This window comes from Pongo abelii, chromosome 5, assembly GCF_028885655.2.
Source record: "Pongo abelii isolate AG06213 chromosome 5, NHGRI_mPonAbe1-v2.0_pri, whole genome shotgun sequence".
Classification (NCBI taxonomy): Eukaryota; Metazoa; Chordata; class Mammalia; order Primates; family Hominidae; genus Pongo; species Pongo abelii.
The window spans coordinates 43,105,730-43,121,086 of NC_071990.2; the positions used below are offsets into that span (position 1 = coordinate 43,105,730).

The following is a 15,357-nucleotide window of genomic DNA, read 5'->3' on the forward strand; positions in this document are numbered from 1 at the left end:
CCACTGCACTCCAGTCTGGGCAACAGAGCAAGACTCCATCTCAAAAAAAATAAAATAAAATAATACTTAGAGATCAGGACTGAGTGATGTTTTTTGCCCATCACGTTTTCCCATTTGTCATCAAGCATCTACCTTTTCAAAAGGTTTAAGCTCCCCACCTTGAAGCTGCGGCTCCACAGCCTTGGCTGCCTTTACAGGATGCCCTCTCAGGATCAGGGTCCTGCTTCTGCATGTTCCTGTATGTGAAGCAGATGGATTCTGTGAGTGGGGCTGGCTTTGACCTCAGCACCTGACCCACTGAAGTTCTGCTGTATAGTCTGTACTCTCCCAATCACTCACTAATGTTCTTTTTGTTCCCATTTCCAGAGGGTTTTCAGGCTGATTTCTGTTGTTCCTTCAAACTTGATAAAGCTGCTCATGAGACACAGTTTGGCCGGAGTGACCAGCATGGCAGTAAAGCAAGCAGCTCTCTGCATCCGCCAGCCAAGGCCCAAGGCAGAGACCGAGCCAAAACCAGTGTGACGGAACCCATGAATCATGACCAGTTTCATCTAGTGCCTAATCACATCGTGGTCTCTGCAGAAGGAAACATTTCTAAAAAAACAGAATGCCTTGGCAGAGCACTGAAATTTGACAAAGTGGGCTTAGTGCAGTACCAGAGCACGTCTGAAGAGAAGGCCAGCCGGAGAGAGCCTCTGAAGGCCAGTGAGTGCTCTCCCGGCCCTGAGGGGCACCGGAAAACCTCATCCAGATCGGATCATGGTACTGAGAGCAAACTCTCAAGCATCCTAGCAGATTCGCACTTGGAGATGACGTGTAACAATTCCTTCCAGGACAAAAGTCTGAGGAATTCTCCAAAGAATGAAGTTTTACACACAGACATCATGAAAGGGTCAGGCGAGCCCCAGCCAGATCTCCAGCTGACGAAGAGCTTGGAAACCACATTTAAGAACATCTTGGAACTCAAAAAGGCGGGACGGCAGCCCCAGAGTGACCCCACGGTTAGCGGCTCTGTTGAGTTAGATTTCCCCAACTTTTCTCCTATGGCTTCACAGGAAAACTGCCTGGAAAAGTTCATCCCGGACCACAGTGAAGGTGTTGTAGAAACTGACTCCATTTTAGAAGCAGCTGTAAATAGTATCCTAGAGTGTTAATAGCAGTAGTCCTCCCCCTACCCCGCCCCGAGACCCCACCCCACGACCCCACCCCGGACCAGTTACATTCGTTCCTGGCAAAAGCAAATGGAAATGGTCTCCTGTCTCCAGCCTGCTTGATCTTTCATCACAGGTTATTCTTTCTAATCTCAATCCTGTTCTTTGTTTAAGAGCAATACTTGTCGTGATTACAGGGAGATCCTTTAGTAAAATTAATCCTTGGCAGAAAGCAGTCTGATAGGCCCCACTCATTTCAAGTGTTATGAAAGTGCTTATAGTCATTTTGTTTATTTGTTTTGTTTTTTAAAAACACTGTAACTCAATGAGACCACAGTATACTTGGCCCTTGGTAAAATTTTGACAATCATAAGTCATTTGAAAAGAACAGACTTACTAAAATCAAACGAGACAGATAGAAGCTACTTTTTAAAGACTATCCCACTGCATCTCCAAATTTAGTTTTGGCTTTTTTTATTATTATTATTTTGAGTTTTTTTGTGTGCATTTTGTTGTTGTTGTTGAGGGAAAGACCACATGGTTCTTCCCCCTCAGCCATCTTTGAGCAGTAAATTGCTGGCTGTGCTGCCAGGGACCCGCAGCCCTGGTGGAAAAGCCAGTAGCACATACGCAGGGCATTGCAGGGCTTCCCTGTTGATGGTTCAAGTGCTTTTCTGATGCTTCTGGAGCAAAACCTCATGCTTTTAGGCATATCTGTGTTGAATTTCACCTAGGGAATGTTCTGTTCTTAGTTACAGCAGCAAAATCTGAAATAATTTCACCAGGCTAAATAAAGGAAAATGGAAACCAGTGAAGAGGCACAGTGTACAGAGGAGGCCGGGATAGAGCCATGAGGGTTATAATATTAATATGTATATATGTAAAAGCATACATATGTTAACTATTGAGAAAAAACAAGTTTTGCATTTTATAATTGGATATAGTCAACATATGATGTATGTTTTTGTTTGTTGCTGGATTTTGTTTCATTTAACCTCTCTTTGCACCCTCTCCCACAACAAATACCAAGCATCAAAAGCACTTTCATTTGAAAATTATTATGTTGTAATTTTTCAGTTTAAACTTAAAGGAGACTCTGGCCTTGTTTATGCTTCTTGTCTGAGAACAGTAGTGACCCCTGGCAGCAATTCATTACCAAAACACAGACAAACCAAAGGTAACCAGCTAGCCCACCACTGAAAGGAAAGATCTGAGACATGGGATTCCCATTTGAGAGCCAAAGGATATGCCCTGTCACGGTTTCTGTTTGGCCTGTGTTCATATTAGTGAGCATGGCTTATTGCTTTATTTATTTTTATTTCTTGTCAGGGAGTATTCTCCGTTTTCCTTTCTCGTATACCTGCCCAGATTATCCCATTTTTGTTGTTACCTTTATTCTTAATGTCATTGTAACCATCACTTATCTCCTCTCATTGGGAAAGCTACATGATAGTATTTTTATGCACTCTTCTCCCACACATACACACACGTGCATGTATCTGAGCTGCTCGGATCCAGAGGTCATTTTTGTTACAGTGTGTGCACACTCACTGTCCTTCTTAGTGTGCATACTCTCTCATTTATTCTGTTTATCTCCCTGGCTCTGGAGGTGCAGCCACTGGTCTTCACTTTAATGTGTTGCCAGAATCTGCTTCTGGCTGTCGCCAGCATGGGGATGACCCCCATTGTCATCATGTTGGGCATTTCTTTTCCAGATCGGCCTGTGATGGAAAGGAAGACTTCTGATTAGAAAACACAGCAACAGAAGACCTGTACCCCAGTGCCCCTGTGTCCCACTACACACAAAAAACCCTGTGAGATGGCCAATCTTCATAATAGCAATGTACCTTCACCCCAACCACATGCCCCAGCCAATACAAATTGGAAAATCTGGGCCATTTTAGGGTTACCATTTTTTCCTTATTTGTGCCAATGTCCAAGTTGCAGATTTCCCCTTTTTCCTGTATTGTAACATATTAGATAAGTTGGTGTTGCCAGTTGGTACTTTCTGTTTGGGTAGCCCTAGGGTAACACCCTGCCCTGAACTCCATGATTTCATAGGCTTTTCTTCCCTTGGGGCTCATGCTCCCCTAATTCCTAGCAAGATGATCCCTCCTAATCAAATTCTTCTCATTGTGGAACTTTATCCCTGGAAGCCTTCATGCGGGCTGCTAGTGAGTTACATTAATTACTGCAAATCAGTGGAATTCTCAAGAGACAAGATAAGCTTGATGTACATTTGTCACCTCTCTTTCTTCCCTATCCTGCCCTGCTGTCCCAATCCTAGCTTTTCTATATACCATCTTAAGGGGTTTTTAAGCCCTAACACTTGTCTAGCAAATGGAGAGCCTACTTTACCAAAATGAAACTTGTAAATTTTTGTGTCATTGTATGTAAGTTTACTTTTTATGGAGGAAGGATTCTAGATAATGACAAAGGAAGATTATGACATGTATTTTACTCCTGTGATTAGGTTCTACGCACATGGGTCACAACTCGCATGTCGAGCCCCCTCTGGTGAAGGGTAGGAGGGCTCAGCCTCGGATGGCCAACATTCAGTTGTTCAGGTTCATTAGTCAAAGTTAAGTTTTAGAACTATTTGTACTCAGTAACAAAAATCATTTTCTTTCTTTTTTTTTTTTTCTGTTGTTGTGGAAAAGTGTGAATTTGTTATTAAGCATTTGATTTTCTGTGTCCTTAAGTACTTCCTAAAGATGAAGCAAAATTTTAATCTGGCAATTATGAAAAAGAAATATTTTAGCTCTGAAGGATTTAGTAGATTCTGTTAGATTAGGGAGGCCTTACAGACTGACTTTACTTAAAGAGGACGCGTCACTCGCTGTCAGTGTGGTGTGGGCTTTATTTGCTTAAATACCTTCATTTGTATAGTATGTCTCACTTGAAATTGCTTTGTATACATTTTGTAAAAATATTTATAAAATGTTTTGTAAAAAAAAAAAAGTATAACAAATTGCAGTTTATTTTGTTATGTTGGATAAATACTGTTAAAAGAAACCAGTCAGTAACTATATTGTTAATCCATGGTTAGGAAATGTTTAGTTGGAGATTACAAATTGAAACAACCATTGCAATACAGCCAAAGATTTGGGAAAATGTGCAACTGTGATTGTCTTGATTTTGCAAATAGGAATGGCTACTTTTCCCAGAAGAAAAGGGTAAGTGTTCAATGGGAATTCTATTTTAATAGATTTACCAATACCAAAATCAATTTACCCGTCAGGGAAGGGATAGGATTTTGATTGATTGGCCTTTCCAAACAGTTACAAATTAATGAAGCTGGTCAGTGAGGAGGTTTGGTCCTGTACACCTTTGGCCTCCATCCCTACTCCTGCCACATATGTCCTTAGCTATGGAAGGAAAAGTGGGGGTCATGTGAAAAGTCAGGTAAGTGAGCTTCACTCTGCAGGAGGTTTTCTTTTTTTTTTTTTTTTTTTTTTTTGAGGTGGAGTCTCGCTCTGTCCCCCAGGCTAGAGTGCAGTGGCACACAATCTCCGCTCACTGCAAGCTCCGCCTCCCAGGTTCACGCCATTCTCCTGCCTCAGCCTCTCTAGTAGCTGGGACCACAGGTGCCCGCCACCACGCCTGGCTAATTTTTTGTATTTTTAGTAGAGACGATGGTCTCGATCTCCTGACCTTGTGATCCACCCGCCTCGGCCTCCCAAAGTGCTGGGATTACAGGTATGAGCCACCGCACCAGGCCTAGGAGATTTTCTTCAGTTGTTATGTTTATTTTGTTTCTGCAAGGACAAGGAAAAAGCTAAGTGTTAAATGATTTTACATAAGACATATTCCAGAATTAACATGTTTCTCTTTGGATTCAACATATTGGACCAAATTTTGTATTAAAAAATAACTCTATAACCTTATGTGTAAAATCAGCCCCATGAGGCCCTTTTGAATTCCTGCCCTCACAAGTGTTTTTCCACCCAAATTGTTAGGGAAGCTTCTAGAGGTGAAATGTATTTCTGGGAACAAATTGTTCTTTAGGGCCTAGAATTTACACTTGTACTCGTTTATGGTTTAATTAGATTCTCCCTTGTGCCCTAAGAGCAGTAGGAAATCAAGATTCAGCAGTAATCAGTACATAAATAGAAAGTCATTCTCTAAAAAGATTAAAAGACAACAAAGAAAGTCATTCTCAAATAACTAACAGAATGATATGAAGGGATCTATCCACTGATGTCATGTATAGTGTTACCCTAATGTCAAGTTTCTCTTCTTGCTAAGGATAAATGTGTGTCCAGAATGACATTTTTGTCCCTCTTCAGGCCATTTACAATGGGAGTGCCCCAGGAATGAAGAGTTAGAAGGAAGGATCAGCCAGGTGCGTTGGCTCACACCTTTAATCCCATCACTTTGGGAGGCCGAGGCAGGCAGATCACCTGAGGTCGGGAGTTTGAGACCAGCCTGACCAACATGGAGAAATCCCGTCTCTACTAAAAATACAAAATTAGCTGGGCATGGTGGTGCATGCCTGTAATCCCAGCTACTTGGGAAGCTGAGGCAGGAGAATCACTTGAACCCAGGGAGAGGTGGGAGTTGTGGTGAGCCGAGATCGCACCATTGCACTCCATCCTGGGCAACAAGAGCGAAACTCCATCTCAAAAAAAAAAAAAAAGAAGGATCATCTGGTTGCTAGGTTAGGATCTGTCTCTGTTCCCTGGGGGCATGCCTGGAGGAAAGACAGGCATCTTTCCCTGGGGGCATGCCTGGAGGAAAGACAGGCATCTTCTCTTAGAATGGTTAAAGCCCTCAGCTGTGTGTATGGGTAGACACATTCCAGGAAAGGGGCCCTAATCACTTCCTGATGCAGAGAAAGTTGCAAGTTAATTATTGGGGGAAAGGTAAGGGAAAATAAACCTTTACAGTGTGGGGACACTGGAACAGCATTGCTCAGGCAGGGCTCTAGCTGTGCTGTTCTGAAAGGGCTAGGCCCTGGGGTTCAGGGTCATGCCCTACTTGCAGCCTTGTGTGTGCCCTCCAAGACAGAGGAGGACCCCTTGGGTATTCAGCTGAAAATGATGATCATTAACCAACAATATTACTTGAGCAGTTGACTGTTGGCAGACACTGTGCTAGACATTGGGATATACAGATAATTCAGGCATGCTTTCTGCTTTCAAAGGGCTCACAGTATACAGGGGGAGCAACACACAAATGCACATTACATTTGGGAACTGACTGGAGTTCAGGAGAGAAGAAAATGGGATGCTGTAATTTTTCTGGGCTGGGCATGTGGCTCATGCCTGTAAGCCCAACGCTTTGGGAGTCTGAGGCAGGAGGATTGCTTGAGGCCAGGAGTTCAAGACAAGCCTGGGCAACACACAGTGAGACCTATCTCTATAAAAAAAGATTAAAAATTAGCCAGGCATGGTGGCATATGCCTGTAGGCCCACCTACTCAGGAGGCTGAGGCCAGAGGATTGCTTGAGCCCAGTTCAAGGCTGCAGTGAGCCATGATCATGCCACTGGACTCCAGCCTGGGTCACAGAACAAGACCCTGTCTCATAAAATTCTTTGGGACTGCCACAATAAATTGCACAGAGAGCTGTAATTTACATTTCCATGCCCTGGTTCTTAGTATTTTCCTGAATTATACTTGAGAAAAAAATATGATACCTTCTGCAGTAACAAAGATAAAATACTTTATTTATTTATTTATTTATTTATTTTCTAAGACGGAGGGAAATTTCCCTCGTTGCCCAGGCTCCAGTGCAATGGCGCAATCTCGACTCATCGCAACCCCTACCTCCCAGGTTCAAGCGATTCTCCTGCTTCAACCTCCCGAGTAGCTGGAATTACAGGTGCCTGCCACCATGCCGGCTAATTTTGTATTTGTAGTAGAGTTGGGGTTTCTCCATGTTGGTCAGGCTGGTCTCGAACTCCCGACCTCAGGTGACCAGCCCGCCTTGGCTTCCCAAAGTGCTGAGATTACAGGCGTCAGCCACCGCACCAAGACTTTTGTAATTAAATTGTTAATTATGTGGAGAAATCTGTTTCAGTGTATTCACAAATAGCAGGAGCACGTATGTAGTATAAAGTGGATTCTGTAATATGAATTGCCTGTCTACACTGCTGCAGGTAAAAGACCTTTATAAGAAACCCAGGCCGCGTGTGGTGGCTCACGCCTGTAATCCCAGCACTTTGGAAGGCTGAGGCACGTGGATTACCTGAGGTCAGGAGTTTGAGACCAGCCTGACCAATATGGTGAAACCCTGTCTCTACTAAAAATACAAAAATTAGACAGGCGTGGTGCACCTGTAGGCCCAGCTACTCGGGAGGCTGAGACAAGAGAATTGCTTGAACCCAGGAGGCGGGGTTGCAGTGAGCCGAGACCACACCACTGCAGTCCAGCCTCCAGCCTGGGCAACAGAGTGAGACTCAGTCTCAAAAAAAAAAAAAAAAAGAAACCCTAATCTGTATTACTCTTGGGTATGTGCTGGAGTCTGACCTTTGAAACCAATTGCAAAGGCAAGAAGATCCTTGGGAAAAAATTACTTCTATGAAGGTCAAGGAAAGCAGTGCAACTGGGTGGGCAGAAAGTGCCTTTGGCAGCAGAATGTGGAAATTGGTTCTGGTATCTCATCTATCACATAATCATGTATCTTCATACAACTTAACTCTCAGTCACCATGTCCTTGCCCATAAACTAGGAAGACTGATCTTGGCCCTCTACTTCTTAGGGTGTAAAATGTGTTACTAAGGCCGGGTGCGGTGGCTCACACCTGTAATCCCAGTATTTAGGGAGGCTGAAAGGAGGGCTGATCACCTGAGGTCAGGAGTTAGAGACAAGCCTGGCAAACAAGGTGAAACCTTGTCTCTGCTAAAAAAAAAAAATTATCCAGGCATGTTGGCGGGTGCCTGTAATCCCAGCTAATCAGGAGGCTGAGGCTGGAGTACTGCTTGAACTCGGGAGGTGGAGATTGCAGTGAGCCAAGATCGTGCCACTGCACTCCAGCCTGAGTGACAGAGCAAGACTCTGTCTCCAAAAAAAAAGGCTGTTACTGAAGACATGTAGACAGTAAAAAGAGCGGGGCCAGGCACAGTGGCTCACACCTGTAATCCCAGCAGTTTGGGAAGCCGAGGCGGGCAGATCACCTGAGGTCAGGAGTTCGAGTCTAGCCTGGCCAACATGGCGAAGTCCCATCTTACTAAAAATACAAAAAATTATCTGGGCATGGTGGCACATGCCTGTAGTCCCAGCTACTCAGGAGGCTAAGGCAGGAGAACCACTTGAACCTGGGAGGTGGAGGTTGTAGTGAGCTGAAATTGTGCCACTGCACTCCAGCCTGGCTGACAGAGCAAGACTCCATCTCAAACATGAAAAAAGAAAAAGAAAAAAGAGACTGGGCGCGGTGGCTCACGCCTGTAATCCCAGCACTTTGGGAGGCCGAGGCAGGCAGATCACCTAAGGTTGGGAGTTCAAGACCAGCCTGACCAACATGGAGAAACCCCGTCTCTACTAAAAATACAAAATTAGCCAGGCGTGGTGGCGCATGCCTGTAATCCCAGCTACTTGGGAGGCTGAGGCAGGAGAATCGCTTGAACCGGAGAGGCGGAGGTTGTGGTAAGCCAATATCACGCCATTGCACTCCAACCTGGGCAACAAGAGCAAAACTCCATCTCAAAAAAAAAAAAAAAGTAAAAAGAGCCATGTTCCATTATCCCTAAATAATTCAGAAGTTTGGGTTTTTCTGTTTTGCTTTTAGTCTTACCTGCTACATACTTTCACCTTCCTGCCCCAGCTTTCTTATCTATCCTCAAGCCTCAAAAGGCTGCTGCCCCTCACCTGTTCTCTCTCTTTCCTTCCCACTTTTGCTACCTTATGTTTGTTTTTCATCAGGATCAAAAGCTGTTGTTCACGTTGTCTGCCTCAACTCCAGGTTCATCCACTGCTCTCAGACTAATCTCTTTCCTACTTGCTTCCTGATAACCCCTTGTCACTTACAAGCAAAGCTTGAAGCAAAATGAAGCTGACTGCAAAAAGTGTCTTAATCCAAGAAAGAGGATGGAGCAGATAGGAAATTGCAGATAGAGTTCCCCTTAGGGTGTGTTGGGTGTGGCAGCTTTGCCTTAAGTAAGAGTAGGATTCCAAATAATCCAGAAGTGCAGAGAATACTGAAATAAATTATGCACGGACATGTTAGGAAAGGGAATCTGGAACCAATTCAGAGAGAACCACAAAAATCCAGTTACTTACAGAGCTTTCTTTCTTTTTTTTCTTTTTATTTCTTTTTTTATTTTTTTCTGAAACAAGGTCTGGCTCTGTCACCCAGGCTGGACTGCAGTGGCGTGATCTCTGTTCACTGTAACCTCCACCTCCCAGCCTCAACCCATCCTCCCATCTCAGCCTCCCAAGTAGCACGACTACAGGCGCACACCACCATGCCCATCTAATTTATATATAGATATAGATTTTTTTCTTTTTTCTTTCTTTTTTTTTTTTTCTGAGACGGAGTTTGACTCTGTCGCCCAGGCTGGAGTGCAATGGCACGATCTCGGCTCACTGCAACCTCCACCTCCCCAGGTTCAAGCGATTCTCCTGCCTCAGCCTCCCAAGTAGCTGGGATTACAGGTATGTGCCACCACGCCAGCTAACTTTTGTATTTTTAGTAGAAACAGGGTTTCACCATGTCGGCCAGGCTGGTCTCGAACTCCTGACCTTGTGATCTGCCCGCCTTGGCCTCCCAAAGTGCTGGGATTACAGGCATGAGCCACCGCACCCAGCCTTTTTTTTTTCTTGAGACAGAGTCTCACTCTGTCGCCCAGGCTGGAGTGCAGTGGTGCGATCTTGGCTTACTGCAACCTCCGCCTCCCAGATTCAAGCGATTCTCCTGCCTCAGCCTCCCAAGTAGCTGGGACTACAGGTGCGTGCCACCATGCCTGGCTAATTTTTTGTATTTTTAGTAGAGACGGGGTTTCACTGTGTTAGCCAGGATGATCTCGATCTCCTGACCTCATGATCCATCCGCCTCAGCCTCCCAAAGTGCTGGGATTGTAGGCATGAGCCACCACACCCTGCCAAGATTTTTCTTTTTTTTTTTCTGAGATGGAGTCTCACTCTGTCATCCAGGCTGAAGCACAGTGGCACAATCTCGGCTCACCGCAATCTCCATCTCCCAGGTTGAAGCAATTCTCCTGCCTCAGCCTCCTGAGTAGCTGGGATTACAGGCACCCACCACCACACCCAAATAATTTTTGTATTTTTTTAGCAGATATGAGGTTTCACCATGTTGGCCAGGCTCGTCTCGAATTCCTGACCTTGAGTCACCCACCTGCCTCGGCCTCCCAAAGTGCTGGCATTACAGGTGTGAGCCACCTTGCCCAGCCATGTCTGTCTGTCTGTCTATCTGTCTATTTATCTACCTATCTATTGAGACAGGGTCTCACTCCAGTTGCCCAGGCTGGAGTGCAGTGGCAAGATCTGGGCTCACTACAGCCTTGACCCTCCAGGCTAAAATGATCCTCCCACCTCAGCCTCTCAAGTAGTTGAGACTACAGGTGTGCACCACCACGCCCGGCTAATTTTTTGTATTTTTAGTAGAAACAGGGTTTCATCATGTTGCCCAGGCTGGTCTCAAATTCCCAGTCTCAAGTGATCCGCCTGCCTTGGCCTCCCAAAGTGCTGTGATTACAGGTGTGAGCCACCGCACCCAGCCTAATTTTTATATTTTTTGAAGAGACATGGTTTCACCATGTTGCCCAGGCAGGTCTCAAACTTGTGAGCTCAAGTGATCCGCCCAACTGGGCCTCTCAAAGTGCTGGGATTACAGACATGAGCCACCAACCTGGCTCAGAGCTTTTTCTTAAACTAATACGTATGTGGTAAACAAAGGGCATATCACAAAATGGAAGTTTTCCTCCGATTCAAGATTCTACTACTATTTCCCAAAAAGACCGTCATCAGCACTTTTTCATATATGCTTCCAAAATTGTTACATACAAATTTACCTGTAACCGGCCGGGCACAGTGGCTCACGCCTGTAATCCCAGCACTTTGGGAGGCCGAGGCAGGTGAACACCTGAGGTCAGGACTTCGAGACCAGCCTGGCCAACATGGTGAAACCCCATCTCTACTGAAAATACAAAAATTACTACCCAGGCGTGGTGGCGGGCACCTGTAATCCCAGCTACTTGGGAGGCTAAGGCAGGAGATTTGCTTGAACCCAGGAGGTGGAGGTTGCAGTGAGCCGAGATCGTGCCATTGCACTCCAGCCTGGGCGACAGAGTCAAACTCTGTCTCAGAAAAAAAAAAAAGAAAGAAAGAAAAAAGAAAAGAAAAACAATCTGGGGACCGGGCGCGGTAGCTCATGCCTGTAATCCCAGCACTTTGGGAGGCCAAGGCAGGCAGATCACGAGGTCAAAAGATTGAGAACATCCTGGCCAACATGGTGAAACCCCATCTCTACTAAAAATACAAAAATTAGCCAGGCATGGTGGTGTGCGCCTGTAGTCCCAGCTACTTGGGGGGCTGAGTCAGGAGAATTGCTTGAACCCAGGAGGCAGAGGTTGCAGTAGGCCGAGATAGTGCTACTGCACTACAGCCTGGCGACAAAGCGAGACTCCATCTCAAAAAAAAAAACACAAAAAACAAAAACAATCTGGGACCATTTTTTTACACCCTAGTCTGTATCCCATATGTTTGAGACTATTACAGTCAGGATTATTCGGTTGTAAACAACAGAAAATTATTCTAGTCAATCAACATAAAGGGATTTTGTAAGGAAGATAAGAATTAAAGAAAAAATTGAAGAACCCACGAGGCTTGAGAAGGACAGAGACAAAGAAACTCTAGGAGGTCTTCTTAGATGGAAATCGTTAAAAGTTTTGCCCCTGACCAGGTGTGGTGGCTCATACCTGTAATCCCAGCACTTTGGGAGGTCGAGGTGGGCAGATCACTTGAGGTCAAGAGTTCAAGACCAGCCTGGTCAACATGGTGAAACCCGTCTCTACTAAAAATACAAAAATTAGCTGGGCGTGGTGGCACACGCCTGTAGTCCTACCTACTGGGGAGGCTGAGGCACGAGAATTGCTTGAACCTGGGAAGCAGAGGTTGCAATGAGCCAAGATTGCACCACTGCACTCCAGCCTGGGCAACAGAGCAAGACTTTGTCTCAAAAAAAAAAAAGTCTTGTCTCAAATCTGGTACTTTGTTCATCATCACTCTGCTCAAAATTCAAAATCACAGAGAAATTTAGCATCTCATACCCACTCCCAATGGGGTGATGAAAAGAATTGAAAAGATCTTCCAAAGACTCCTTCAGTTTAAGTATTGGAGGGCAAGCGTTTGGATTTGATATCCTCCCAACAGCTGCCCAACTGTACATGATGAAGAAGAAACAAGTTCACAAGAGGACTAGATTTTTTTTTTTTTTTTTTTTTTTTGGGAGACAGGGTCTCACTCTGTCACCCAGGCTGGAGTGCAGCGATTCTCGTGCCTCAGCCTCCCAAGTAGCTAGGATTACAGGTATGCACCACCACACCCAGCTAATTTTTGTATTTTTAGTAGAGATGGGGTTTCACCATGATGGCCAGGTTGGTTTTGAACTTCTGGCCTCAGGTGATCCGCCTGCCTCAGCCTCCCAAAGTGCTGGGATTACAGGCATGAGCCACCACACCTGACCTCACTAACCTCACTTTGAAAAAAAATCTAGGACACATGCTCAATGCTCAATAAACACATATTCAGTTAGTGAATAATTGTTTAAGAGGGGGGGCTCTTTCTTTTTCCCTGTCAGTCTGGTGGAGTAATGGCATTGGCGCTGAGAATAAGTATTCTGCTAGCACCATCTGCTGGCAGAAGAAAACCATTCCTGAATCCTGGCCTTCAGCCTTGGAGTACTGGTTTTTTGGGGGTTGTTTTGAGACAGATTCTCGCTCTGTTGCCCAGGCTGGAGCGCAGTGGCATAATCTCGGCTCACTGCAACCTCCGCCTCCCAGGTTCAAGCAATTCTCGTGCTTTAGCCTCCCAAGTAGCTGACTACAGGCATGTGCCACCATGCCCAGCTAATTTTTGTATTTTTAGTAGAGACGGGGTTTTGCCATGTTACTGAGGCTGGTCTTGAACTCCTGAGCTCAAGTGATCTGCCCGCCTCGGCCTCCCAAAGTGCTGGGATTACAGGCATGAGCCATCGGCGCCCGGCTGAAGTATTGTTAACCCTAAAATTCCTCCTCCTTTTAATATTATTGGTACCACAGACTCTACCTTTTATCCATAGACAGGAAAAATCACAAAACATTTAACTTTTTGCTTTTTTGTTTACTATTTAGTGAATGTCTTACACTTTGGTGACCCTTGTGTTTTGCCTCTTTACAAAGACACATGGTGAGGTGCTGAAAGAGAATGAGCCTCCCTCTTTCAGTGTGTGACCTTGAATACTGGGTTGTCCTGACACTTATTCATCAGAAAGTGACCTGTGCCCATAGCACTCTTTCCGGCTGGACTAGTTACATGGCAACACGAGGCCTTTAGTTGCCACCAATATCAGTATCAATAGTGCCAAAATCGAGAAATTGGTGCTAGACCCTTAGGATCAGTGATGAGCAAGCAGTCATGGTTCCTGCCCCTCCTAGTATCGTGTGGAAGAAATATTAAAAATATAATAATGTCCTGAGGGAAATCAGACACTACTCTAGAGTCTTACTAGTCAGCCCATAGACCAGTAGCACCAGCGTCACTCTGAAGCCTGTTAAAAATGCAGAATATTGGCCAGGTACCGTGGCTCACGCCTGTAATCCCAGCACTTTGGGAGGCCGAGGCAGGCAGATCACGAGTTCAGGAGATCGAGACCATCCTGGCTAAAACGGTGAAATCGCTACTAAAAATTCAAAAAATTAGCCAGGCGTGGTGGCGGGCGCCTGTAGTCCCAGCTACTGGGGAGGCTGAGGCAGGAGAATGGCGTGAACCGGGAAGGCGGAGCTTGCAGTGTGCCGAGATCGCCCCACTGCACTCCTGCCTGGGCGACAGAGCGAGACTCCATCTCAAAAAAAAAAAAAAAAAGCAGAATATCAACTCCCCACCCGGCCTCCTGAATAAAAATCTGTATTTTAGTAAAATCTTCAGATGACTCCTATTCACTATTAATGCTTGAGAAGCGCTGCTCTGGAGGTTTCCAGAGATGATAAGACTTGTGTTGTTTTTCAGGATTTTTAATTTAAAAAAAAAATATTTCTTGTTTTTTTTGAGACAGTCTCGCTCTATCGCCCAGGCTGGAGTGCAGTGGCACAAACTCGGCTCACGCAGCCTCCGCCTCCTAGGACTTCAGGCGAGAGCCACCACGCCCAGCTAATTTTTTGTATTTTTAGTAGAGACGGGGTTTCACCATCTTGGCTATACTGGTCTCCAACTCCTGACCTCAAGTGATCCACCTGCCTTGGCCTCCCAAAGTGCTGGGATTACAGGTGAAAGCCACCAGGCCCGGCCTACTGTTTTTCAGGATTTTATATAGACCGGGAGGGAAGAACGCATATTCCAGGCGACGAGAGCTGTATAAGGATTTTATTTTTATTCTTTTTTTTTTTTTTTTTTTTGAGACGGAGTCTTGCTCTGTCACCCAGGCTGGTGGGCAGTGGCGCGATCTCGGCTCACTGTAACCTCCGCCCAAGACGGGGTTTCACCGTGTTGGCCAGGCTGATCTCGAAATCCTGACCTCGGGTGATCCTCCCGTCTCGGCCTCCCTCCCAAAGTGCTGGGACTACAGGCGTGAGCCACCGCGCCCGGCCTGTATAACGGTTTTAGACGGGAAGGAAGCATGTTGTAGTTTTCGGTCCAGCAGTAATAGTAACAAACATAGTGCTGACTAACACTCCTAAACGCTTTATCTAATCTCCTGTAATCCTCGTACCGCCATTAAGTAGACCTATTATTACTGTACACCCATTTTATGGGTAATGAAGCCGCAGTATAGAGGGGTTAAATAACGTGTTCAAGGACGCATCGACTGAGCCAAGCAGACGGAATTGCAGCTACCTGCTTTACCACTATAAGTCCTCAACAAACACTTCCACCTACGTGTGAGAGCCAAAGCCATAGCCTCCAAGTTTTTCCACAGAGCGAAAAGGTTTCGCTGAGTTTGCTTGTCTTCCTCCCCAGAGACGCAGCAGGGCCACGCCGGAAGTGCGGCGCCGTAGCTAGCGGCGGACGCCATAGGTGCATTGTGGGAAGCACTTTGTTGTCCACAGCCAAG

The 15,357-nt window shown here is 45.5% G+C and overlaps 1 protein-coding gene and 1 long non-coding RNA gene across 7 annotated transcripts in view; one reads left to right on the forward strand and one right to left on the reverse strand.

Annotated features, from left to right (window-relative positions):
• Positions 1 to 4,265, forward strand: part of BICRAL (BICRA like chromatin remodeling complex associated protein) — a 116,820-nt gene extending 112,555 nt beyond the window's left edge. For all 6 annotated transcript variants that reach the window (XM_063725235.1, XM_054557510.2, XM_024248869.3 and 3 more), the window contains one exon: positions 367 to 4,265. In XM_063725235.1, the coding sequence (XP_063581305.1) occupies positions 367 to 1,154 (788 nt within the window). In that variant the 3' untranslated portion in view covers positions 1,155 to 4,265. The remainder of the gene's footprint in view (positions 1 to 366) is intronic.
• On the reverse strand, positions 2,550 to 15,336 carry LOC129059938 (uncharacterized). Its single transcript, XR_008526176.2, has 3 exons — positions 15,183 to 15,336; positions 4,806 to 4,909; positions 2,550 to 2,872 (listed from the first exon to the last, which is right to left on the reverse strand). It is a non-coding gene; the product is annotated as an uncharacterized LOC129059938 (long non-coding RNA).
• Between the last annotated feature and the right edge of the window lie 21 nt (positions 15,337 to 15,357).